We start from the raw sequence: 25,191 nt of genomic DNA on the forward strand, positions 1-25,191 counted from the left end.
ACATATAGTTCTAAGGGGAGAGACCTTTTCCAAGATGTGAATAAAATTGTATCATAAGTTGAATTTCTCTTCATGAATCTTTCACTTGCAGTTTTGAATTTGATTTGTAGAGCAATAGCATGAGGTCCAAATGACAGAGGAGGAATTTAGTAGGAAGGAAAAGCAGAAGCTTCCCCTATTTCCACCCTGGCTTGTGTCAGAGGGATATCTTCAAAGGAGTTGTGAGAAGAAAACCATTTTCTCCTCACAAAAGTATGTCATGTGCCATTGGAATCTTTCATCTAGAATTTACTTATTGACCTAATGAAACAAAAAAAAAGAATGAAAGAAAGAAAGAAAGAAAGAAAGAAAGAAAGAAAGAAAGAAAGAAAGAAAGAAAGAAAGAAAGAAAGAAAGAAAAAGAAAGATGATTTTTTATGGGAATCCCTATGACCAAAAGAAGATTTCAAGGGATTTTGCAGGTTAAAGGATCACGACAATGTCCCTCTAGGGAATTATAATCTGGAGATTCCCACCAGAGGCTTTCTCATCATCATGACCATGAATGGGCGGGCACCTCCCTGGTCAGCAGGGGTCACTGTGGCCAAGTGCAGCAGCGCCCCCCACAGGCAGCGGGCAGAACTGAGAGGAAGGCGCTGTCTCCTTCAGGACCTGGAACGTTCTGGCTGAGGTTGGCCCACCTCCCCTCTCGGCCTGGGGCAGGGGACGGCTGCTGCCTTGCACCTGCTGGCTTCTGCTCTTCTCTCTCCCTCTCCGGGGACCTGCACTCCTCTCCCGGCTCCCTTCCCTGTCAGGTGCACCACCCCCCTCATGTTCCAGTTTAGCTCTGCCGGTCTGTGGATGCTGGGGAAAGCAGTGCAGGTCATCGACAGGGGACAAGACGGGGAGACAATATCAGAGCACATGGAGCACCCTAGTCTTCCTGTGGCTTAGGTGTGTATTGGGGGGAGGGGAGGGTTGATAACCACTGCCCTGAGCAACCTCAGCCCCCAGGTGACCTAGGGAGATCCCAGCCACTGAGCACACTTGTGCCAAACCTGTTCCTACCTCAGCAGCTTCCTCCTGGAGGCCCTTCAATGTTCCCAGCAGCTGCGCAGAGGACCTGACTTATTACCTGGAAATTGCCCCTCACACACCTGACACACCCTTCTGTGGCCTGAGCACTAACCTAAGAGAAATCTCCACACAGGCTTGGAACTGGATTTGAATCTCAGATCTCTCAGATTTGTTCTGTTCTTCCACACGACTATCCCTCCCAACCTCAGCACCTACCTGAAGTCGGGACTGGGCTCTTTCTTCACATGTCTCACTGTTTGTTTCTCTTCCTGACCTGACCAGCGCCAGAGTTCCCTCTTCAGTAGGGACTGTGTCTTGTTCATGCAGAATGCCCAGGATGGCATGGGAGCCAGACCAATGTGGGTCTGAATAAATGTGTGCTGGGTGGATGCTCTCCTCTCTCTGTCTTCGGGACACTAGTCCCTGGTCTCTCTCTCTCTCTCTCTCTCTCTCTCTCTCACACACACACACACACACACACACACACACACACACACACACACACATACATCAGCCCTGCATCCACAGTTGGCACCAGAAAGAGCCATCCCCTAAGTCCTGTGTTCCCCAATGCTACCACATGTGCAGGGAAGCCTCAGTGAAACCAGTCCTCTTTCCTCCAAATGAGCCTGTTCATGTTTTCATGAGTAATCTGGGCCCCTCATGTCAGAATATGAGGCAGGCAGAAGCCATGCACAGAAAAGTCATTCCTCACTGGATCAGGACTCAGAAACTGAGCTGTGGTTTATCAATCCACACCTTTATGCCTGCCCCTCCAGCTTCAGTGTGGATTGGCCACCAGGGGGCAACAGGGATCACCTGGCAAAGCCACCTGCAGATGCAGAGGGCTTGGGCATCAGGGCTTCTGATATGCAGCCCGGGCTAGTAACCAGTACCTGAGACTTTCAGGTCATTTGGCTTTGGCCATTTATCTACAGTGTCATTCCTCACTCTCAAGTACAAATTCCTCAGGGTACCTGTGTTACGGTCCTGCCCATGGAGACATTGCCTATTTCTCCAATACGGGTGCAGCCAAAAAGTCCCCTACCAACCCAAGCCCTAGCCCACCCTAATGAAACAAAATGCTGCCACTGTCCATAAACATTCACCCTTCCTGTGATCAAATGTTTCCTTCCCCCCCCCTTTCCCTGTGCTGACAGTCCCCTGTCCTGCCAGACACAGCTCTTCCTCCTTCTGAGAAGGTCCTCCTACAGGGGACTGAAAAATTCTTTTCTTCCCTTTCTCAGTTTCTGCAACACAGTTATTTTCTCGGTAAGCTTTTCTTGACTTAACTTATAGATTAAGATGTTTATTATATATTTTTCCCCAAATGTGAAGACAAGTTACCTACGACAACCCTTTCCTCTAAGAGTTACTAAACTTTGAGGTCCTCTCTCATTCTCTTATAGGACAATATTTCTTTTTGCACCTGATCTGTTCCTGACCCTGACTGCAAAATAGGGATACTGAGGCACAACCCCTATGACCTCCTGCAGGGACTCACAGCTGACAGCAGGCACTTACAGCACCATGATGGCTTTGGAAATGCCATGTGCTCTTGAGGGAAGATGAATTATATTTGGTCTCTGTGGCCCGCAAGCTGTGATATAGGTTGGACCCTGAACCTGTGCAAGCCCCATAGTGCCAGTTGTAGAATGGGATCAGAAAACAACTACTCTACCTCTCAGGTCTCAGTGGCCAGGCCAGCCAAGGAGTGAGACACAAACCCCTTCCTCATCTGTGTCACACTCTCCCCCAACCCCAGGAGGCCTGTGCACAGAGCAACGAGCAGGTCTGATCCAGGTCCCCAAGTCTGAGGTCCCCAATCTGTCCCTTCCTCCCAACCCTCCAGGGTGGATCGGCAGGGGATTGGTAAACAGTCATCAGATCTCCATCTCCTCTGAATGATTAGGAGCAGATACGGAAGACATTTTTCAAAGCCCAAATCTTCTAAATCTTCGCTAAATTGAATGGTCCAAAATTAAGAAATACACAGGACAGACTGAGAACGGATATGAGGCTGCCAAAGAAGAGATTATAGAATTTGATGTCTAAGTGATGGAAACTATTCAAAATGAGATACAGAGCAAAAACCCTAAAGAAGTTATAAAGGCTCAGTGTCTGGAGGACACCTTCACGCCACCCAGACGGTGCGCACGTGTAGGGACTGTGGGAGGGAAGATAAGGAACTGAAGGTGAATCAAAAAAATCTGTGAAGATATAATCTACAAAGAGTCTTCAAATTTGGAGAACCCCAGGAACCAAGATATGGAAGAAGCTCAGTGAAGCTCAGGTGCAGGGAACATGAGAGACAGTCCAGCACACGTCGTATGAAATCGCTACAAACCAGCGATGCAGATACGCTCACAGCCAGAGAGGAGAGTCGTGTTCCCTACAGAGAACCAGCGTTGAGCTGGGAGCACCTTTCTCGTTAACAAGCCATGTGAGCAAGAATACAGGGGAGCAATGGTTTCAAAATCCTAGTAGAAAGCACTGTTAACTTTGTTCCTTACCCAGGGCAAATGGCATTGAAAATTGAAGACAGCTAAGCCTTTCTCAGACTGCAAACCTCCCAGAACTGATCACCCCCAGACCCTCAGCACAAGCAACAGTAATGGACACCCCTTGGACAGAGGGAAAGTGTAGCAGAGGGAAATGTGAGCCTACACAAAGAAATAAAAAGCATCTGGTGTCATAACTAAAAGGATAAATATAAAAACAATGTTAAAGGTTAATGTCTATAAAAGTCAACTGCTTAAAGCAAAAAAATATAACAATGTGTTTGATTCATAATGAATTACAAATAATACACAGGACAATGAATGCACAAATGGTAAGGAAGATGAGACCATGTTATGAGGTCCTCATCCTGCATGTGAATGATGTCATATCACTGGGAGGAACTTTCTTAAGGTAGGAAGTGAGAACTGTAAACTCTAAAGAAAGCATTAAAATAAAACCATTTTTAAAAAGAGTGAGAGCTCGAAAGGTGCATGACTTAGGAATGTCTAGAGGGTACAGATCCAATAGGACATGGATGTCATGTTCATGCATGTGTGTATTTATCTGGGACGCGCAGAGAGACAGAGACAGTGGGAGAGGCACTCACGTCGAGAAGGGGCCCAGCAGTCCTGGGGCGGCAGGTCTGGAAGCTGCAGGGCAGGAGGGAGGGCTGTGCACGGAAAGCAGGACGATGTTGCAGACTTTCATCCAAATCTAGTCTGAAGGATTGAAATGCTAAGAGGAGACAGAGAAGAAAATTAGAGCATCCCGATCAAACTGCTAGAGATGAAAACTGTAACGTCTCAGGGCTCGAATACCAGGGCTGAGATTAGCAGCAGACATGGCAAGATGAAGAACTGGGGAGGGGCCTGAGGACACAGCAGACACTGCAGAGTGAAAGGCACAGAAAGACTTTAAAAGTGAGCCGCGCAGGCCTGAGTGTAGGACAACGTTCGCAACGTCGTGCACGTGTGACCGTGACCCAGGGAGTGAGGGGGAGAGGTGGGAAAGAATATGAGGAAGCATTGGCCAAAAATGTTCGAAATTTCATGAAAATTCAAAACCTACAGATTCAAACTTCTTGAGAAACCCCAAGTACAAGAAATATAGGGGGAAAAACAATACACCAACCCCCATCTAGCAGCACATTGTTTAAGGCAGAAAAGAAGACACAGTGTGAAAAAGCACCCACAGGGGAAAGACACTTGATTCAGGGGACAGTGATAGAGATTCAGACTGATTTCTCCTGAGCAGAAATGCACACAGAGGGCAGAGGATTAACATCTTCAAAGTACTAAAAAAACCAACAAACAAAAAGCCTCTTAATTCTTTATCCAGGGCAAATATCCCTCAATACTGAAGGTTAAATAAAACAATTTTTCAGCCCTACCAAACTGACAGAACTGATCATCAGCAGACCCATAACACAGGAAATAATACTGGACTTTCTCAGGCAGGAGGAAATGATTCCAGAAAGAACCCGAATGTACAAAATGAATGTAAGAGTCAGAAATGGTAACTACAGGGATAAATATGAATAATATCTTTGATGATTTCCCTCTCTTTGAAAAGTAAATCACTGTCTACAGCCAATCGAATCACTGCATGTGGTGGAATTTATCATGTAGCTACCAGTGATGGGTATGCCCTTCCTACCAAAGCTCTGAGAAGTGAGCTCTAATGTCTGATGCTCTGTGTCACGTGGTGTGGCGTCAGCGGAATGTAGCCTGTGATGAGTCACAGATGACAGGACAGCAAGGAGTTACAGCCAATGAGCCAAACAGAGGAATACAATGGATCGTAGAAAATGCTCCATTACTCAAGAAGATATAAATGGAAAAAGAGAACTAAGGAATGAAGGAATATATAGAAAATGAGCAGCAAGAAGTGATCTAATAAACTACGTTACTACTCACGGTCAGGGAATGTGGAAACACCACAATTAAAAGGTAATGTTGTCAAATTGAGTTTAACAGCGGCACACCAGTATTAGAAACCTACAGTAAATAAAATGACATTAAGCGAGAGAATTTCAGGATATTATTCCCACTCAATTCTGTTCCACAATGCAGAAAATAAAAAAAAGTCACAGGACAGATAGAGAATCTAGGAAGATGAATTTGTAAAATACTTAGGATGGAATATTTGACGTCATGTATATTTGAAACACTCACAAAAATGGAAGCAAAGGATCACAGGGCACATTTCATGAGAACAGCGACATAAATGCCCTCACCTCTGCCTGCTCACCCGCGGGCCTTAAGATGTTAAAACACAGAGTGACCAGAGCTCCCCTGTGCAGCCCAGAGGTGAGCTCAGCACCACATGAACCGGATCCAGGAAGCCTGCCCAGAAACCCAGAGATTCTCCACACCAGCCTGAGAAGGAGCATTTCCACAAGAACCAGTGAGGGCATAAAGGAGGCTTCGTAAGGCCAGCCTCAGCTGTGGGCTCAAGAGACAGAAATCTGGGGTGCCCACCACGCCTGGACCCTCTCCTGCTCCCCCTCCGCAATCTCTACCCAGGAGCTGCCCCAGGCCCTGCCCACAGGCTCAGCCCCCACAGGACCCTGAGCATGACCCTGACACCGAGCTCAGCCCAGAGGGTGCTGAGGGGGTGGGACCCAGAGAATGAGCCCCACGGTGTCCAGAACCTGCAGGCCCTGGGTCCACTGCAAGACTCATCTGACCCCAGTAGTGTGTCCAGGAGACCTCTGTCATTCCCTCCAACTTGGAGGACGGAGAGGACCAAGCAATAGTACAGAGCAGAGCCAGAAGGACCCAGGCCAGGCCCCTGCACAGCCAGTCTCCACTGTCCCTACAGATCCTCCAGCTCTAACCTGCGACCCGACCCCACTGACCCTCCCCGCCTGCAGGTTGAAGAGGCTCCTTCATAGGACAGGCCAGGATGGGGATGGCAGTGAGCTGAGGGACAGAAGCCCTGCTGCCCGGCCTGGCCTCACCCTCCCTCCCTCCAAATTCAATGATATAAACACACTGACACAGCTTTATGAATGAAACAGAGACTACAGGGTCTCAGTGAGCCGGCGCTGGGCTGGGAGTCTCTTGTCCGTCCTCTGCAGAAATCCAAGGAAAGGGGCTCAGCCAAGTGTGACATCTGTGAAGTGAAATTGCACATCCAGGTCTGAATTCCCAACTCCGCTGTTTCATCCAAATCACCTGAGAGGCACGTGTAGAAACCATCTTCCCCCAGACTGTTAGTGCTATGGGTTGTAATAGAAACAGCAGAAGCAGAGATGACAGGAATAATGCTAATGAAGATTTTGGTGCATGTGTCCTAGAAGCATTCCCTGTTCTACTGTGACGCAGCGACACTCACTGACATGCAGACACTAACAGACTCGACTCCTAAATGGAGAGAAAGGGGTGCTGACAGGATCTCACAAAGGTTTCTTCCCTAGCCTGAAACCTAGAAATGCTCTACAATTTACCCTGTACTTTCCCTGTGGTATGAAAAAAAGTGGCCAGCCCAGGGCATTTCAATGCTTGGACAAGTCCAGGAATCTCACCTGCCCTCTGTCCTGCACCAGGTATGTGACCTTCTGGGCTGGGCTGGGCTGGGCTGGGCAGGGGGTGGAAGCTGCCTGAGGGACCCTGGAAACCCTGGTCCATACTCTTGCTCAGGTGACATGTGCTGTGGGGGCACCTGCAGGAGGGAGGCTCCTGGTTTGAGCCTCCTCCACCAGCAGGGGGCAGCAGGGCTGCAGCAGGAGTCACAGTACAGAGGCTGGGGCTGCCCAAGGGGAGCCTCACAGGGAACCAGGGCGGGGGGTGAGCAGAGGTCCAGGGTTCAGTCCTCAGAAGGAAGAAGGGCTGATCCATCCTTACCTCCTCAACTCCAGGGACCTTGTTCTGAGGGTCAGACTCACACACTCTTACCCAGGACATTGAGAGGAGTCCTGACACTGTGAGGAGCTCACCTGGGAAATTCCAGGCCCTGTCTCTCCACTTGAGGTCCCGGGGAGCTGAGCCTTCTGTGCTGGCCACGTCACACAGGGCTCCTCTCGTGATTCACCTTCCCTGGAAACATACAGCATGCTGATTCTAACACATCATTCCTGCCACTGAGTTTTTAACGGAAGAGTAAATGTCACCTTGGAGCTCCACTAGTTTTGAATCACAAACATCTAAGGTCCTCACCGTCCCTGCATCCTCACACCAACCAGACTCTTCCCCGCAGGGACTGACTCCAAACACACTTCAGTTTTGTCCCTGCTCCCCATCCTGACAGAAGTCGCACAGTCCCCTCTGCAGAGGGGCCTCCTCCAGCCTCTCCCCACACACTCCCTGCCTGTCATTTTGTCTGATGTCACTTCATTTCTCTGCACATCACCCAATGCTGCACAGGTTCTTCTAACATTATTTAATTAATTGTATTAGTTAAAATCCCAGCTGGGCAGGAAGTGTTTAATGCAATGCATGCCCATCTCAATCGGAAGCATGAACATTCAAGCAGCTCTTTTTCCCGGACAGCAGCAAGTCTGAAGTCAGTTGGCAGTTCTCCAGGTACTACCAATTCCCTGAGGTCCCAAATCCTCTCACTATCTCTACCATCATCACTACTATGGAGGCTTGGTTTTGCCTTGTTTTTGACAACAGACTTCAGGATGGCCGCCGCACCTCCAGGCATCACACCCAAGTACAACAGAAAGAGCACTGCATAAATCTAGTCTGTTTCTTTCATTCACAGACAAAGCTCCCCAAAAAGATCCCCAGCTGAATGACATGTCGATGGCCTAGCTCTGGGCCACAGGGTCAATGCTGACCCAGACAGACCTGAGAAGAGCAATAGTGTGGCTTCTCAATGATCCTAGAAGACCAGATGCAGGCAGACGGAGTTGGGGACTGTGTGCTGTCTCACCAAAGAAACTGTGTCCCCTATGCTGCTCCGCCCAGGCAGGAAGCCAGGAAAGACTTGTGTCTTGTTCACACTGACTTCCCAGGATGGAAGCTATGGAAGACCAAGCTGGGTCTGGACAAGTTTTTGTTGCTTGGGTGTCCTCCTGTCTCTGTCCTTGACATGAGTCATCATCACACTAGGTGGTGCTCCAGCAGCCAGAATAAGTGAGAGGCTGGCTCTCAGGCCTGTGTCTCCAGGTGCCCAGCCCCAAAACCAAACCCACGACCACCCACCACCCCAGAGACGTGAGCCCTGATACCTCAGATGGGCCCTGCCTTCTCTTCACAGGAGCCTCTTCTTATTTTCGGGGATAATCTGACTCCTCCTGCCTGGTGCTGAGGTCGGCAGGGGCTCCTCAGAGAAGAGGAAATCCTCCCCTGGGGCCAGCAGGGCATGGATCAGGGGCAATCAGGATGTGAGCAGTGGGTTCTGAATCTCCACCTGGACAGAGGATTTCCTTGCACCTCCAGTCGCCAGTGCGCAGCGGCCACTGGGGGGCAGCAGAGATCACCAGGCAAAGCCTCAGGGGTACTAACAGGGAGGGTTGGGTACCAGGACCTGAGACCAGAAGCGAAAGGTGTAGGTTTTCTACACCATCACCTTTACTCTCGTGTAAAATTCTGACTCGGGGTCTCTTATCTCTCTCCTGTGGAATTTGTCTCTGTCTCTAGCACCTGTCCATTGCTTCATGACGCTCCACCCCACCCCATTCCTGCCACACTGAGTCACTGTCAATCCTTGTTCAAGCACTGGGTCTGTCCCTGGCATGGAGTGCACCCTGGGGATACTGAGGCACAGCATCCACGAACTGTCCATGGAGCTTTTCCTCGGCAAAGAATCCTACAGCACCTCAATGATTCCCTAAAACTCCATGTGCACCTGGCAAGGGAGGAATTTTGTTCATATTCTGATGTTCAGCAACACAGACCAAGGGTAGGACACACACTGACCTATGATCCTCTCGTACCTAGAGAGTAAACATTCTATGATGGGTTCAGAAAATGCAGACAGACTCCACCTCACAGCTCTGCTGTGACCACACGTGCCCGGGAGCCAGGTCAGGACAGGGAGAGGGATAGAGTTTGGACCCGAGACTGTGGGAACACAGGGTGAATGTGAATTGCCTGGGCAGGAGGAACGGTTTGTAGGGGCTGCCCCTCCCATATCTAAGTCCCTTGGAGCTGAGCCCATTTCTAAAACCACAAGGGTCCACAGCAGCTGCCCCTGCAATCTGGCTGATTTGCATAACCAGCAGGTGTCTCCAGCAAGGGATAAGAGAGGCCTGGGAGGAAATCTGCCCAGCTTTGAGCCTCAGGGAGCAAAATCGAGGCACCTGCACCATGGCGTGGACCCCTCTCCTCCTGGGATTCTTGGCTCACTGCACAGGTGCTGAGCCCAGGCTCACAACCACCCCAGTCCCGGGTTCTGGGACAATCCTGCCCCGACTCTGAGTTCAACAGTGGACTATAGGGGGTGGGGGGTGGAGGATGCTCAAGACCCTGCTGTGGGATGAGGGGTTGTTGAGGTGATACCCCCCCACCTAGCTCACCGGCTCCGTGTGATCCTTGAAGGGCTGTGCCTGCCCGGAGAAGGGGGGGGGGATGTTTCTCATTTGTTCAAAGGCTCCATCCACCAGGCAGTCCCAGGCGGCCCAGGAACAAAGACGGCAGCAGGGTGGGATCATGCCTAGAGAATCACTGGAACTTAAGCCAGGGGTGGGAGTGTCCGGGGGATGACACCCGGGCTGGAAGGCAACTCTCATCTTCTCTCTTGCAGGGTCCATGGCCTCCTATGTGCTGACTCAGCCCTCCTCGATGTCGGTGAACCTGGGACAGACGGCCAGCATCACCTGTCAGGGAGACAACATTGGAAGTAAATATGCTTCCTGGCACCAGCAGAAGCCAGGCCAAGCCCCCGTGACGGTCATTTATAAGGACACTGAGCGGCCCTCAGGGATCCCTGACCGATTCTCAGGCTCCAACTCGGGGAGCACGGCCACCCTGACCATCAGCGGGGCCCGGGCCGAGGACGAGGCTGACTATTACTGTCAGGCGGGGTACAGCAGTGCTGATGCTCACGGTGACACAGGCAGATGGGGAAGTGAGACACAAACCCTCCTACCCTGGCCTGACACTCTCACCAGCTGTCTGAGCAGCTGTAGGCCTGAGGGCCAGGCATCCTCTCTGGTCCCAGCTCCAACCCTCCAGGGTTAGGACACTCCAGCAGGTTCTTTGCCCTCTCGGGGCCTCTCTTTACCCTGCTGAGAAATGGCAGGTGGGGGTCTGTTTTGAGTCACAGAGGCTGTTGTCAGTGCCCTGTGGGTGCAGAGGTCCCCCTACTAGCTGAGCCTTGGGACTGCCTTGCCCCTCTCCAGGCTTAGCGCCTCACTCAATTCTCTCAGGAGTGATCAGAAGAGTCAAGATACTGGAAGGAAAGGGCACAGCTCCTAGCTGCCCCCCAACTCATGGTGGTCCTGCTTATTAGTTTATGTGATCACCCTGTGCTGAGACCCAGGACTTTTATGCATTAGAGAAGAGCCTCCTTGGGGGAGGGGGACAGGGCCTGCAGCAGAGCCCTCCAAAAGAATTGAGGTTCACACTCCCTGCTGCTTTGTAAGTAGACATGTAAAGTTTTCTCCCGAAGTTTGTAAAACGGTCTCAACGTTCCTCTATATATATAGAATGAAAGTGAGTATCATCATGATTGGATGCCCACTCTTTTATTTTTTTATTTTTTTAAGATTTTATTTATTTATTTGATAGAGAGAGACAAAGTGAGAGAAGGAACACAAGCAGAGGGAGTGGGAGAGGGAGAAGCAGGCTTCCCGCCGAGCAGGGAGCCCGACGCGGGGCTCAATCCCAGGACTCTGGGATCATGACCTGAGCTGAAGGCAGACACTTAACAACTGAGCCACCGAGACACCCCAACCCACTGTTTTTTATCTTTAAATTTTTTATTGTTATGTTAATCACCATACATTACATCATTAGTTTTTGATGCAGTGTTCCATGATTCATTGTTTGTGCATAACACCCAGTGCTCCACGCAGAACGTGCCCTCCTTAATACCCATCACCAGGCTAACCCATCCCCCCACCCCCTCCCCTTTAGAACCCTCGATATGTTTTTCAGAGTCCATCGTCTCTCATGGTTCGTCTCCCCCTCCAATTTACTCCCCTTCCATCTTCCCCTCCTGCTATCTTCTTCTTCTTTTTTTTTCTTAACATATATTGCATTATTTGTTTCAGAAGTACAGATCTGTGATTCAACAGTCTTGCACAATTCACAGCGCTCACCAGAGCACATACCCTCCCCAATGTCTATCACGCAGCCACCCCATCCCTCCCACCCCCCACCACTCCAGCAACCCTCAGTTTGTTTCCTGAGATTAAGAATTCCTCACATCCGTGAGGTCATATGATATATGTCTTTCTCTGACTGACTTATTTCACTTAGCATAACACCCTCCAGTTCCAACCACATCGTTGCAAATGGCAAGATCTCATTCCTTTTGATGGCTGCATAATATTCCATTGTATATATATATACCACATCTTCTTTATCCATTCATCTGTCGATGGACATCTTGGCTCTTTCCACAGTTTGGCTATTGTGGACGTTGCTGCTACAAACATTGGGGTGCACGTGCCCCTTCGGATCCCTACATTTGTATCTTTACCAACCCACTCTTTTTTAAAATTCTCCTCTAACATTTGGAAATTTTCCATTTCTTCTCTCATCTTGAACTTTGTTTTCACTCCACACCCCTCATTGAATTTGATCTGCTCATACACTTTTACACCTGAGTCTTTTATTCATTATCCTGCCATACATCTCTGTCCTAAAAATATACATTGTTTACATTCTAAAATTTAGTTTCATAGCCTGTGACCTTGAGCGTTAAATTATTTTCTGCCACACTGAGTTGGCATCTTAATTATTCATAGCAGTATGTGATCAAAACTACATAAACATATTAAAATTTACATAGATAATCATTAAATGGTGTTGATTTGTGGATCCATTGATGAATATGATGTCCTGCCAGAATGAAGCAAGGTCTTGCATCTATTCTGTTCTGGCTTTCATTTTTATATGAAACTCAAAGAAACCTTGACCTCATAAACAGAAGTTTTATAATAGACTTTCGCTCACAAATCTGAGCTTCTTCCTAATTATGTGCCAAAAATCATTAGTGGTTGATGCTCAAAAATTACTTTTTTCAATGACCTATCAGCTGGCAGCTCTACCTCATATACTTTTAATTTTGCTGAAAGCAAAGAATTGGAAACCTCCTGCCTTTGAGAGGATTTGAACTGGTAGACAGTTTGATGCACCACCAGACCCTTTCTGGAATGAAGGGCTTATTGCCCCATCTGCTGGGAAAGGCACACACAGACAGCCCTGCCCTCATCTGTCAGCTCCCTTGATGAAGATAGCCACCCGGAGCCGAGCCATGGTCCTCCCCTAGGCAGCTGGCCTCTGAAAGCTGATCAGCGTGAGAGTCTGAAGACCCAGCCTCTCGGCCCACTTTGGGAAGCTGAGAAGGACCATCCCAACAGCAAAGCTCCACTATAGCTGATTCCTCCCTCTGCCCACCCTGCTCCACCCCTCCCCATCGCTTGCACATGGGTTGGTCCCAAACACTCTCCCTGTAAAGCTCCTGCAGTCTGGCTCCATCCCAGAATCAGCTGCGCGGGGGGTGGGGGGGGTGGGAGTGTCACCCAGCCATTTGTCATCCACTTTCTCAGATTCATATCAGGGATATGCGCCAAGGAACTTGACTGGAAGTTACTAAGAGACCCCTTGTGCATGATAGAGTTTAAAAGATTGGGAAAAAATTAAAATATCTGTAATCATCGTGCATCTTCGCAAATACAATATTTTTTTTTGAGAAACATGCTTTCATCTTCTCATGTGCTTCAGGTATATTTTTCCTCCAAAACTTGGTGTTGCCGATTTGAACCATTCAATCCAGGGAGAAGCGCCACTGTGTAATCTAATTGGCAAAGCCAGTCCTCATTGTCAAAGATACTATTCAGATGTGCTTCTGTTAGTAACCGTCGGCTCTATTTGTCAACAAAAGTAAACATCCGGGTGGGTATTTGGGAGAATATTATAAAATCAGTGAAAATCAAAGGATGTGTCTGGAGAGAAGGTCCAGCAATAAAATGATGTCGATATTATGTGATTATCTATTTTATAATAACTTTTTATAAACAAGATAGGTCGCTATAAAAACAGAGCTCCGCTATGCAAATGTCAACCCACTTGGTCAGTTGAGGCTGGAACCTCAGGGAGCTGGCCACTCCCACTCCAGAACCCCGCCCCCCGCCTAACCTCCCCGCCCCCAACAGGTTTCCCGGAGTTCCAGACACAGCCAGGACTAGTGGGAGCAGAGTAAGACACTGTCGTGGCGTGTAAAATTTAAGGGAGGAGCCCAAAACTCAGTAATCAAGATAAATAATATCTAATGCAATATTTTTTGAAATCGCAATGAATGCAGAATTCCATGATGAATACAACATCAAAACTATAAGTCAGGTCAGGATCCTACCCTACACCGGGGTGATTCAATTCACTCGCCTCCCCCCACCAGGTGGTGGTTCCAGGGGTGAGGTGGGCGCCAGGGAAGATGCAGAACCAGAGTCCAGCCTCTGCATCCTCCCACGTGCCCCCACTGCTGGAGCCTTTCCCTGGCCTCCCGCCAACCCCTCCAGAGCTCCAGCCTTTTCTGGGGTTTAGCCTCCTTCTACTGCTGGTCTCTGCTGCCCCCTATTGAACTGTCCTCTTGGGGCTGCACTCCAGGCGGCCGGATTGGAAGCCTTAAAGGTTAAAGCACTGAAATGTTCCAAAGCACCCCCACCCCTCAGTTCCAGGCTGGCCCCACCTCGTGTGCAAAAAAAGGCGTCATCAACAAAGCATGTTCTGGAGCCATGCCAGAGCCAGGCCTCTGCACAGAATGCTTGAACATCGATTTCCTCATCCTCAAACAAGCAAGACGATCTCAGCCCAGGTGGCAGTCAGCCCCGTCGCCTGCGGTCAGTCTGATTGAGTTACATACTATATTGCTGGGCTTTCCAACGGACCCCAACCCAAAGCACCTGTGCGGCCCATCCCCCCTGCCCCCCTGCCCAACAGAACCCAAACTTTGGCTCCCTTGCAAGCAAGGCATGAGCCTTCCAGGTGGACAGAGAGCTGCAATGCAGGGGACAAGCTCACTCCTAGATTCTCGCTCACCCTGCAGCCCACTCCCAGAGGGACCTTGGCCCCTGCATTTATTTTCTCTGGACTTTACTGTGTTCACCTGTAAAGCAAGCACACCTGCCCCCAGGACATGCCAACAGTTGCTCTAAAGCCCAAAGTCCGAGGGGCTAGCAGTGGATACCTGCTACATCCGGGGCTTGGCATTCACATGCTCTCATTCATCTTCATGACTGCCCTGCTGCTGAGGAACTGTGTCCATTTTACAGATGAGGAAACTGAGGCACAGAAGTGACCTAGATCTGGAAGGTTTCAACATTCTTGAGCCTGCTGTTACTCTTTGAGTGAAGGATATAGAATCACTCTCTGCAGGGCCCTTGCCTGGCTGCGAAGCTGAAATGATCACAGGGGAAACAGCCAGGCTTGACCAAAGCCGCCAAGGAAGTGGAGTGTGCAGGGACCAGCCTGGGGGACTGGTCAGAAGAGAAGCCCTAGCTCCAGCCCCACCCCAAGGAATCAGGCCTTTGTGATTCCTGATCCACTAGGCAGTCAGCTGCTCCCTGTGGCCCCTTCAAGCCCCAGGGAGATGCTCGACAGATCTGGGACACCCTTGGGGAAGAGGGAAATAAGGCAGGTCAGGTATGCCCCACCCAGGGCCCCAGAGGCAGGGACTGTGGGCGGACTTCAGTGGGAGGAGGTGGAGCCCAGGATCGGACCACAGCAGGGCAGTTAGCAGATGTCACTCTGAGGGAGACCCCCAGGGGTAACAGCCATGGGCCCTGGAGAGGGCTGGGCACTGGGTGCAGGGACCAGAGAAGGTCCAGGCAGAAGACAGGGCCAGGTGGGCCAGGCATACTGGGACAGCTGCTGTCAGCAAGAGGGACTGGGGGCCCCTCTCCAGGAAGTTCAAGCGGAGCTTCCACCCTGAGGGCAGATGAGGCCCAAGACTGGCCAAGTGCGCTGTGAGGCCCCCCAGGAGGACAGAGCCCTGACCGAGGCAGTGCCAGCTCCTACTGCTACTAAGCCTGGCCATGGGTGCCCATGGCCCACTGTCCCCAGCGCAGCACCACTGAGCAGAGCCCCAGCAGGAAGGAGCCTATCCAGCTTTCGAAGCCCATGAGACAGGTAAGGAGCCAAAAGAGTCATGGTGGGAATATGTGGAGCTCCCTGAGGTGGGAGCCAGGAGTGGGCATCTGAGGAGAAGAGCAGCAGTGATGGGAAGAGGGTGAAGGAAGAATCAGCCAGAGAGAAGGGGCCGGGGCAGACCCTGGCTGTATTTAAAGTGTTGATATTTGTCCTGCGTGGATTTTTTTTGCATTGATTTTTAGCTTTTAATATTGTATGAAATATGATTTATCTTGATGACTGAATTATTAGCACCCCTTAAATTTTGCACTAGTACCACCCTTGTCTCACCCTTGTCCTCTGGGTAGGACAGAAACAGGGAGGCAGGAGCAGGTTGTGCCCACAGGCACTAACTGTTTTAGGGGCAGAACATCTCTCTCTGTAGCCCAAGTCAGATCCTGCTGTTATCCCCATCTTGCAGAGGAAGACAGAGGTTCAGAGAGGTAAGTTGACCTCCCCAAGGTCACACAGGCACAGTCTCAGAACTGTAAGAAGTCCGAGGCCTGAACACTGTGAACCCATCAGCGTGTCCTGTGTTGAAACAAAATGGTGCAACAGAAGAGGTGGTCTGCAAGGCAGTTAGAGAGGGAAGCAAGGTCTTGGCTGAGTCTCCCCCAAGGATGTCCACTCTGCAACTTAGTCATAAATAGTTGCAGGGGCCAGCCTGGGGACCCAAAGAGGGTGGGCCTGAACCAAGGGGGTCATGTTCAGGCGCCGCGACAGATCAAACTGATCTGACGGATGCAAGGGCACTGAGGCGTGAGGCGGGCAATCGAGGCACTGGGAGCCGCCTGGGCTGAGAGGAGAGAAGTGCGCAGGCGCGGCAGAGCGCTCCCGGACCGGAGCCAGGGGAGAGAGCATGCGCGCCACGCTGCGCCGTTGTGTGTTAGGCGCTGCGTCCTTGATCTTGGGGTCCAGAGGAGTTGTTGAGGGATTTAAAAGCAGACTGTCAGGGTCGGATTCGTGTTTGGAAAACGGTTTTCCGATAGGAGACTGGTATGAGGCCAGATTAGAGGACCAAGGATGGATAACGGCCAAAGCTTGCACCTTGGGGATGGGGAGGAAGGACCAAGTACCAAGAACCAAGATCTCTTCTAAAATTAGCAAGTACCAGAGTTTGACCAGGGAGGAATGGGCACTCTCATGGACTGTCTATAGAAGTCTAAAATGTATAACCATTTTAACAATATGCAGCAAGTCATTTTTTTAAAGTATACTTATTTATTTATTTAAATTGTGTAATTCCACTTCTAGGAATTCATGGGGTGGTGGGGGGCGGGGGCGGGGGCAATAATCAAAGATGTAACCAAAGATTTACAAACAAGAATGGCTAGCTCAACATTATTAATGGTGCGAGAAAACGAAATAATCTATCCAGCAGAAAGGGTGTGACCAAATACAGTATGGAACATCTATCATAAGGAATCTTGCACAAGCCTCCAAAACTCTGTTTCTGAAATTGCGTTTTTAAAGTATGTGTGCATTTTCAAAAGCCTGTCCGAAAATATAGAAAAATGTCAGTGGTGTGTCTCTGGCTGATGGGATTTCACCTGATTTAAATTTCTGCTTTCTGATTTTCTATACTTTTGAAAATGTTCACAGGAAGATATATTTTGTTTTTATTTTCTAAAATAATTTTTAATATGAGTAACATGTACTTGTTGTAAAAAAAAAAAGATTAAGTAAAGAAGTATATTAAAGAAAAAAATCTACATCTTACCCTAAAACCCATTCTCCAGCGATGACCACTGTCAGGTTGGTCGATATACTTCCAATCCTTCTCCCATGTGTGTATGTCCTTGAAAACACACACACACACACACACACGCGCGCGCGCATATCTACTCGATTTGGAGGGATTTATTTTTCAAATAATGGAATCATACTCTGCATATTGTCCTGCAACTAGCTTTTTGAACAGTCTGTTACTGACATTTTCTATCTCAATCTGTATGGATCTCCCATGTTCTTATAATGGCTTTGTAAGACTTCAACATTTGGTTGAACCAGACTGTATGTAATTATTCCCCCATTAATGGACATTTAGGTTGTTTCCATTTAAAAATATAAATTACAAGTGATGCTGTCATGGAAATACCCACATATGTGTGCATGTGTTATGTGTGTACTTGAAGCGCACTTAAATACCTACTTTGGATTAATGGCTAAAACTGGAATTTCTGGACCAGAGAGAATGTGCTTTCAAAATGTTCTTATATGGTACCCAAATGTCCTTCTGAAAGGCTGTCCCAGCTTATATTCACTGCAGTGAATGACGGTGCCCTTTCCTCTACATCCTTGCCAATACTGTGATACTGTTGAAGTTTTTTTTAATTTGCTCATCCCTGATGAGCATTAATGAGGATATGTTTGTTGTTTAATCGTTTATTTGATCATTGGTGAGTGGTTTTTCCTTTCTTTTTTTTTTTTTTTTTTTTTTTTTTACTGATTTTATTTCTACTGTGAATTTACCAGTCATAATTTTGTCTATTTTTCCATTCGGTTCCTTGTATTTTCTTATGGATCTATAGAAACTCCTCATATATTTGGATATCAATCCCTGGTTAAGTGTATATGTTGTAAATATTATTTGGTGGTATTTCCTTTTCCTTTTATGACTATGGAATAAGATTTGACAGTGTCATTGATGGATGTGTCTTCAGGTTCCTTAGGTCAGTAAGATCTCCCAAATCATTCTACTTTCCCTTCAAAGGTAGTGGCTGTGGGTCTGAGCTGCTGGTCCTGGGACTCTCCCACCACAGCCTCCCCGAAACCTTCAATCTGCTTCCTGTTCCTACAAAGGACTTCTGGCGTCAGAAGGTCCAGCTTGGACTTGGCAAAACCACCACCCAGAACAGTTGGCTACTATGCATCAAAGGACCCAGGTCAAGTGGACCCTTCTAGGTAGCATTAACTACCTGGATGTTCAATGACTCCATCCATCTGATGGGAAGGGTGCATCATGGCAGTATTTCCTCTCTGTCTTCCTTCTCCTGGGAGGGCGGGGAAGCACATGCCCATGAGGGGAGGGCCTTCATCTGCTCTGCTCTTTATTCTCTCCATGGTGCCTTTCATATCTAGGGAAAAGAAGAAATGTAAACTGTTCCCTGTTGTTCCCCACTTTATAGAAGATTGTCTGCTCCCTCCATCCTCTCCTGCTGAATAATCACTGTGTGGTGACCTGGTAAACTCTGGGATCAAACGGATCACACCAGGGTTGTCCTCTGTGCACGATGGCAATGTGGCTGCACATATGGACATCAGTCCAGTGAGAGCCTCTTCAGGTGGCTCCCGGGTACACGCACATGACCCCAGGAGATCTGTAAGCTCCTGCTTTCTGATTGACAACATACTCTAGCTCATCTGTGCCTACCCACCCCGGGACCAAAATCAGTCACTGATGCCAGTTCTGGTTAGTGGGAGGTGGGATTGAGACTCTCTGAAAGAAGCAGAGCAGCAGTCACACACCAGACCCTCCCCAACATGAGACCAGACAGGGGATTGCCTGGGGCTGCTCCCAAGGTCACCGGGACACAGGCTAGCATGTCCTACAGGACCAGCCCAGATTTTACTTAGGACAGTCCCAAAGTAGGACATTCCCAGGAAGATAAAGCTGAGCCCTCTGGAGTGATGGTTGGGGACATAGGAAGTTTCCAATGGCACATAAACCCAGATCAACCTGCTTTTCCCTGCAAAAGAGGGTTTGGGAGGGAGGGGACATCCTCTGCCCTCACCTCATGGTGTCAACAAGGAACTGGGATTGTTTGAACATGCAGAGAAGGGATGTCCTATTCAATTCCATGGAACCTAACTCAAATTACACACAGGCCTTCCACAAACTATTTTAAATCCTGGGAGATAGCAGTACCAACAGCAGATCAGATACCAACTTCCTTTGGAAGAATTGCTTCCAAGGATCCTGTTGCAGAACACATGGGGTCATTGGTCCTGTCATCTGCTAGGGGTGGGGGATGTGTCCCGCCCCCCCACCACTGCTGAGCACACACCAGCCTGGAGCATTGCCCCCACTTCCTCCATCGCAGCTGCAGGTGGGGGGCTCGTGGGTGGGGCAGGGCCTCCCAGGGAGAATTTTTGTATGAGCCTGTATCACAGTGTTTGGTATTCGGCGGAGGGACCCAGCTGACCGTCCAGGGTGAGTCCCATCTTCTCCCTCCTTCCCTGCTCTCCCAGAGGTTTGGGCAATTTTCCGCTATTTTTTTTTTTCTTTTCGTGTCCTGTCTCAGCCTTTGTCATGCTTTCACCCGGGATCCCAGCCTCTGGGACCCTGACCTCCTCCCCTCCCTGTAAGACTTTCCTGCTTACTTCTTTGGTCATCACCACCCCCTCACCTACAACTTGAGAGGCAAACAATCGTTGGAATGACCTAGAAACTCCTCTATCTCTCTGCCAGGGTCGTGCTGGGTCCTAGATGTGCTCTGCTCTGTCCTCTCCTCTGTGGCCTCCTGTTCTTCCATCCTTGTGTCTGGGAGGCACTTGGGTCCCCCATCAAAAAGGGAAGAGAGAATAAGGACCATTGGGGGGATGACCATTTGGCACCTTTAGAGGGACCCAGAACCCTCAGGTCCAAGGCTGGGGACACACAGGTCAGAGGTTCTGATAAGTTCCGCAGAGCTGTGAGACACGGGATCCATGGCCAGGAATGTTACAGGTGTTCAGGGCCTCACCTGGGCCTCCAGGGGCTACAATACAGAGCCCTGAACTGGCCTGGGGACTCAAGGAAGCCCGCAAGAGGGAGGACAGTGCAGAGAAGAGAAGGTGCTAGAGAAAGTATCACGCAAAGATGGGATGTAACAAGGTAAACTCCTGAGTCTCTACAAGACATACATCCTGCCACCAAGAAAGGCAGAATATATGACACGAAGGCTCTAATGATGAGACCAATTTGGAGAAGATGGAGGGCAAGGCTGCCAAAAGACTTTGAAATACAGAGGCAGTAGGACAGGCAGACAGGCTCTGTATGGTCAGCAAAGCTCCCACCCCATCCAGGATAGCCCAGGAGAGACAGATCTGAGTAAAAACAGACCCCTTAGGGCAAAGACCCTAACACCCTGAGCACAGAAGTGTTGGGCCAGAAATGTCCTCAGGATTACACAACAGGAAGTCAGAGAGCTCACATCATCTCCTGGGGGACAGAGAGACAGACATAGAGCCCCATGCAGACACTGTGGGAAAGACAGAGAATGTAGGAACATGAGTGAGAGTTGGAGATCTGTGTAGGGCAAAGGTTCCAAGAGAGTCTCAGGATGGGTGGTAGCAGGTGTCCAACTCAAAGTTCCCAATCAAGGATGGGAAGTTGAGGAATAATTGATCCCACGCTCCCTGGCATGTACCTGCAACACAGAGTTAGAAACGGGGGCACTGATTGGATGCTCAGGAACCTATACCCACACAAAGGCTGATATCAAGGAACCCCAAGATGGATTACCTACGTTCGCTCTGACCTGCTTCCCTCCTCCGCCTCACAGGTGGGCAGAAGTCTCCTCATTCAGTCACACTCTTCCCGCCCTCCTCTGAGAAACTCCGCGCCAACAAGGCCACCCTGGTGTGCCTCATCAGTGACTTCTACCCCAGCGGCGTGACGGTGGCCTGGAAGGCAAACGGCAGCCCCGTCACCGAGGGCGTGGAGACCACCAAACCCTCCAAACAGAGCAACAACAAGTACGCGGCCAGCAGCTACCTGAGCCTGTCGCCTGACAAGTGGAAATCATACAGCAGCGTCAGCTGCCTGGTCACGCACGAGGGGAGCACCGTGGAGAAGAAGGTGGTCCCCGCAGAGTGCTCTTAGGTCCCCGACACCCTCCCCCACCCAAGGGGGCCTGGAGCCACAGGACCTCCAGGAGGATCTGCCCTCCCACCAGGGTCACCCCGGCCCTTCTCGCTGCACCCGCTCGACACTCAATAAATGTCCTTTATTCAATCAGAAATCGTGCTCTCTGCTCATTGCGCTTCTAACACTTTGCGGCCTAAACCCAACCGTCTTTGGGGGTGATCATCAAGCTTTTCCTTTCGGGGGAATCAGTCTGAAGAAGGCATCCTCATGATTTTGGGAGGGTAGACCTCCCAGATTCTCACCCACGATGGCCAGATGGTATTCCAAAACACAAAATCCCAACGGGAGAAAAGAGATTAAAGACCATCCTTCACAATGGCTCTATGCTCTTCCATTTTTTTTTTTTTAAAGATTTCTTTATTTATTTGACAGAGACAGAGACAGCGAGAGCAGGAACACAAGCAGGGACAGAGGGAGAGGGAGAGAAGCAGGCCTCCCGCCGAGGAGGGAACCCGATGCGGGGCTCGATCCCAGGACCCTGGGATTATGAGCTGAGCCAAAGGCAGACACTTAACGACTGCACCACCCAGGCGCCCTCTATGCTCTTTTCTTTCTTTGCACCATGCCCATTGCCATGCGCAGCTGCCCTCGCTGACCTTGGCTCCCCATGGTGTGCAGATAACTTCGGAGTGCCTCTCAGAATCTGGAAATAGCCCCTCTCATGAAATGTTCACTCCCCTATCGCTAGAGGCTCCCGTCTCAGTGCCATGATTTCCCTGAATTCCTATCCCATGTGGACCTGCCCCACCATCACACCCTAGAACACCCTCCCTTCCTTAGGAGAACCCCCTCCCCTGTTTCCCCGGGGACACTGCTGTATTCCCCTCACAGACTCTCCCGGGTACACTCACGACAGGGCCTTCAGCCAGGACACGGGGCACTCCCACTCCCAATCACACTCGCGGCCCCTCCTCCCACATTGTCTCTCGGCTCCCACTTGTATTCATGTTTTCTGGGAGACAGACATCAGCTATGCTCTCTAGGACTCCTCCAAGGCCAAGCCAAACTGTGAGCCCAACACTCCTACTTGGGTGACCCACCTAGGACCTCTAGGTTAAAAATCCAGGGTCAGATTGTGGAAATGGGCTGCCACCAGGTCTCTCCAATGACTCCACGATTTAGGAGCCAAGTATGGTAGCTGAGCTAGAACACCAATGCACATACACGGGGACGAATGCACACCAACACCCATGCACACTCATGATCACCGCAAAGGCACTGGCATCTTTCCAAACACTGCAATGGTGGGCATGTCTGGGGAAAGATCAGGAAAAGCCAGAGTACAGGGACGACTCAGGAACCCCATGTGGGACCTGGGCAAAGAACACCCAGTCGCCACAGTGCCCACCAGACCCAGCCAGTGGCAGAGAGAAGGGCAGGGAGATTGCAGTCAAGGATGGAGAGAGACAAGAGACATGATGAGCTCCTGGGTTGGGAAGGCGGGGGGAAGGATCTGGACCCGAAGAGGCAGGCAGACAGGGGAGGACAGCAGCAGTGCCGACCAAGCGTGCCGCCGTGTCACAGAAAGAAGGTGGCCAGGCCTGCATGTCCCCTGCCTGAGCACTGCGGGTGACGTGCCCAGGCCAGAATGCAGGCCGAGTTCCTGGGGGCCAGGGCCCCCTCTCCACAAGAAGGTCCAGTGCCGGGGTTCAGTATGTGTCCTGCGTGCTAGGCGTGATTGCTGAACATGGGCCTGTGTGATCCTGAGTCAGTTCCGGTGGCCAGCACAGACTCCCACACTGGAGTTCCGGGTCAAATTGCTAGAGGCCCTGACCGCCTCCCCACCCACCAGGGGCCCGCCAGGTCTATCCAGCTGACATTTAGCCCACACACCCCTACAGGGTGACGTCTGACCTCCCCCAGCTCAGGTCGGGGACTAAACACTGACCATCCACTATAGCTTCTGGAAGATCCAGCCAAAGGCAGGAATTCGGGTGCTCAGGGCCCTCTGGAGGGATCTGAGTGCTCGGGCGGGGGGGAACATGCTTCTCCACCCACCCACTTCCCATCGCTGACCCCAAATCTGCATGGCGTCTTGTGCTGAGGATGTGGTGGCACCCAGGACCCTCTCCACGACTCCCAGTCTGCAGAGGGGTGCCGGCTCCATCAACTCTGAGTGAAACAGGCCTGCTCCCCCCTTCCACAAAGACACCCTGACACATAGCTCCTCCCTAAGGATGGAGGTAGCTGGGAACCAATGCCATAGCCAGACCGTCCTCCAGCCCCTCGCCATGACTGAGGACAGATGGACTCTGAATTCTCCATGGACATGAAATCCCAGGTCCCCAGGTGCCAGCAGCCACCACCACCACCCCCCCACCCGCCGCCCATCTGCCAGGCCAGCACCCGTGACAAGGAGGCTGCACTGGTGGCCTCTCGAGCAGCTGCAGGTGGGCCTGGGTCAAGGCTGGAGGGGCTCACAGAGGGTTTGTGTTCGAGGCTGTGTCACAGTGTGCTGTGTTCGGCAGCGGGACCCAGCTGACCGTCCTCGGTGAGTCTCCCCCTTGCCCTCCTCTTTGGGATCCAGGGTACAGTTTGGGGAAAGCTTCTCTCCTTTCAGTGCGGACTAGGGCTCGGTCTGAAGGTCAGCGGGGTCTGTACGTTTTGCCTTCCTTGTCCGTCCCTCGTGCCTCCACTGGTCCCATCTTGTCAGATGCCTGTTCCGAGCTGCTGGGGACCGGCCCCCAAACCCTCCCCGATCGACACTCGGGCCTCGTTGTGGGTCCACCTCTCTCCCCATGGGAACCTTGTCCTCTGGACTCGGGGATCCTGGGCTCCCCCCTCAGGGTCTATTGGCTTCAAGAGTCTGGGGGGAACTGACAGGTGACGGACAAGGCCAAGGGAGGCTCAGCCTGCCAGCAGGGCCATAGCAGGAGGGGAGGATGCTGGGGGCCGCTCAGGCGCTGGCTCCTGGCCCTGGGATCACAGCCAGAGGGCTGCCTGGAACACAGTGAGGTGAGCCTTGGTCTGGGGACCAGGAGGCAAGGACGGAGCAACAAGACAAGGGGTCAAGGACGAAGCGAGGGCTTCGGAGGAGAAGGGGGCCCAGGGTGCTGGGAACACCCACCTCCACGAGGACGGTCAGGCACCAAGAATGGGACAGGTCCCCGGACACTCGGGCAGCAGAGGTCCACCCCTTCCCCTCCCACCACGGCTGGAAATTCCCTTGAGCACGTACTGGGCTTCTCGCTCCCTGAGAGGGACAGGCGACAGGGAAGGTGCCTACCCGGCACTCAGATGCTGGGACACACAGACCCCCTGGCATAACTTCACAGAACAGGGAGACCCCTTAGGGCAGACACAGCACCAGCCTCAGACCTGGACATTCACCTTGCACGGGACCCCTCATCTGCTGCACTCCCTGGAACCCGGCCCCAGGGGCTCGGAGCCCCGCCCCACCCAGCATCCCTGGTCGGGGTGGGGATCCCTGGCGATGTGGGCAGGCTGCTGGAAGGAGTGAGGCGGTCTGGGGGCAGGACCACTACTTTTCACACGGCAAGAGAGCCCTGAAACCAGGGACGGACCAGATCTAGG

At 50.9% G+C, this 25,191-nt stretch overlaps 1 protein-coding gene, 1 long non-coding RNA gene and 1 gene segment (V, D, J or C); 2 read left to right on the forward strand and 1 right to left on the reverse strand.

The window, feature by feature from the left end:
- The window catches only part of LOC113915726, a 96,429-nt gene that overhangs the window by 66,135 nt on the left and 5,103 nt on the right, over positions 1-25,191 (forward strand).
- LOC113912576 lies at positions 6,478-10,232 on the reverse strand. Its single transcript, XR_003516883.2, has 3 exons — positions 10,028-10,232; positions 7,499-7,598; positions 6,478-6,675 (listed from the first exon to the last, which is right to left on the reverse strand). It is a non-coding gene; the product is annotated as an uncharacterized LOC113912576 (long non-coding RNA).
- IGLL5 (immunoglobulin lambda like polypeptide 5) lies at positions 15,436-21,745 on the forward strand. 2 transcript variants are annotated; one of them, XM_027575939.2, is made up of 3 exons: positions 15,436-15,806; positions 18,520-18,691; positions 21,293-21,745. In XM_027575939.2, the coding sequence occupies exons 1-3, from the start codon at positions 15,723-15,725 to the stop codon at positions 21,610-21,612; spliced, it is 576 nt and encodes a 191-aa protein (XP_027431740.1). In that variant the 5' UTR covers positions 15,436-15,722; the 3' UTR covers positions 21,613-21,745. The 2 variants fall into 2 exon arrangements, with proteins under 2 accessions (XP_027431740.1, XP_027431741.1); XM_027575940.2 differs by lacking the exon at positions 15,436-15,806 and having other exon boundaries at positions 18,659-18,710.

This window comes from Zalophus californianus, chromosome 14 (genome assembly GCF_009762305.2).
Source record: "Zalophus californianus isolate mZalCal1 chromosome 14, mZalCal1.pri.v2, whole genome shotgun sequence".
NCBI classification, from domain to species: Eukaryota; Metazoa; Chordata; class Mammalia; order Carnivora; family Otariidae; genus Zalophus; species Zalophus californianus.

Coding starts and splice junctions, on each gene's coding strand:
- IGLL5 (XM_027575939.2), top strand. CDS start 15,723: ATGGCCCACTGTCCCCAGCGCAGCACCACTGAGCAGAGCCCCAGCAGG. Junction 15,807..18,519: donor TTTCGAAGCCCATGAGACAG/GTAAGGAGCCAA, acceptor TTCCCTTCAAAG/GTAGTGGCTGTGGGTCTGAG. Junction 18,692..21,292: donor CTATGCATCAAAGGACCCAG/GTCAAGTGGACC, acceptor TCCGCCTCACAG/GTGGGCAGAAGTCTCCTCAT.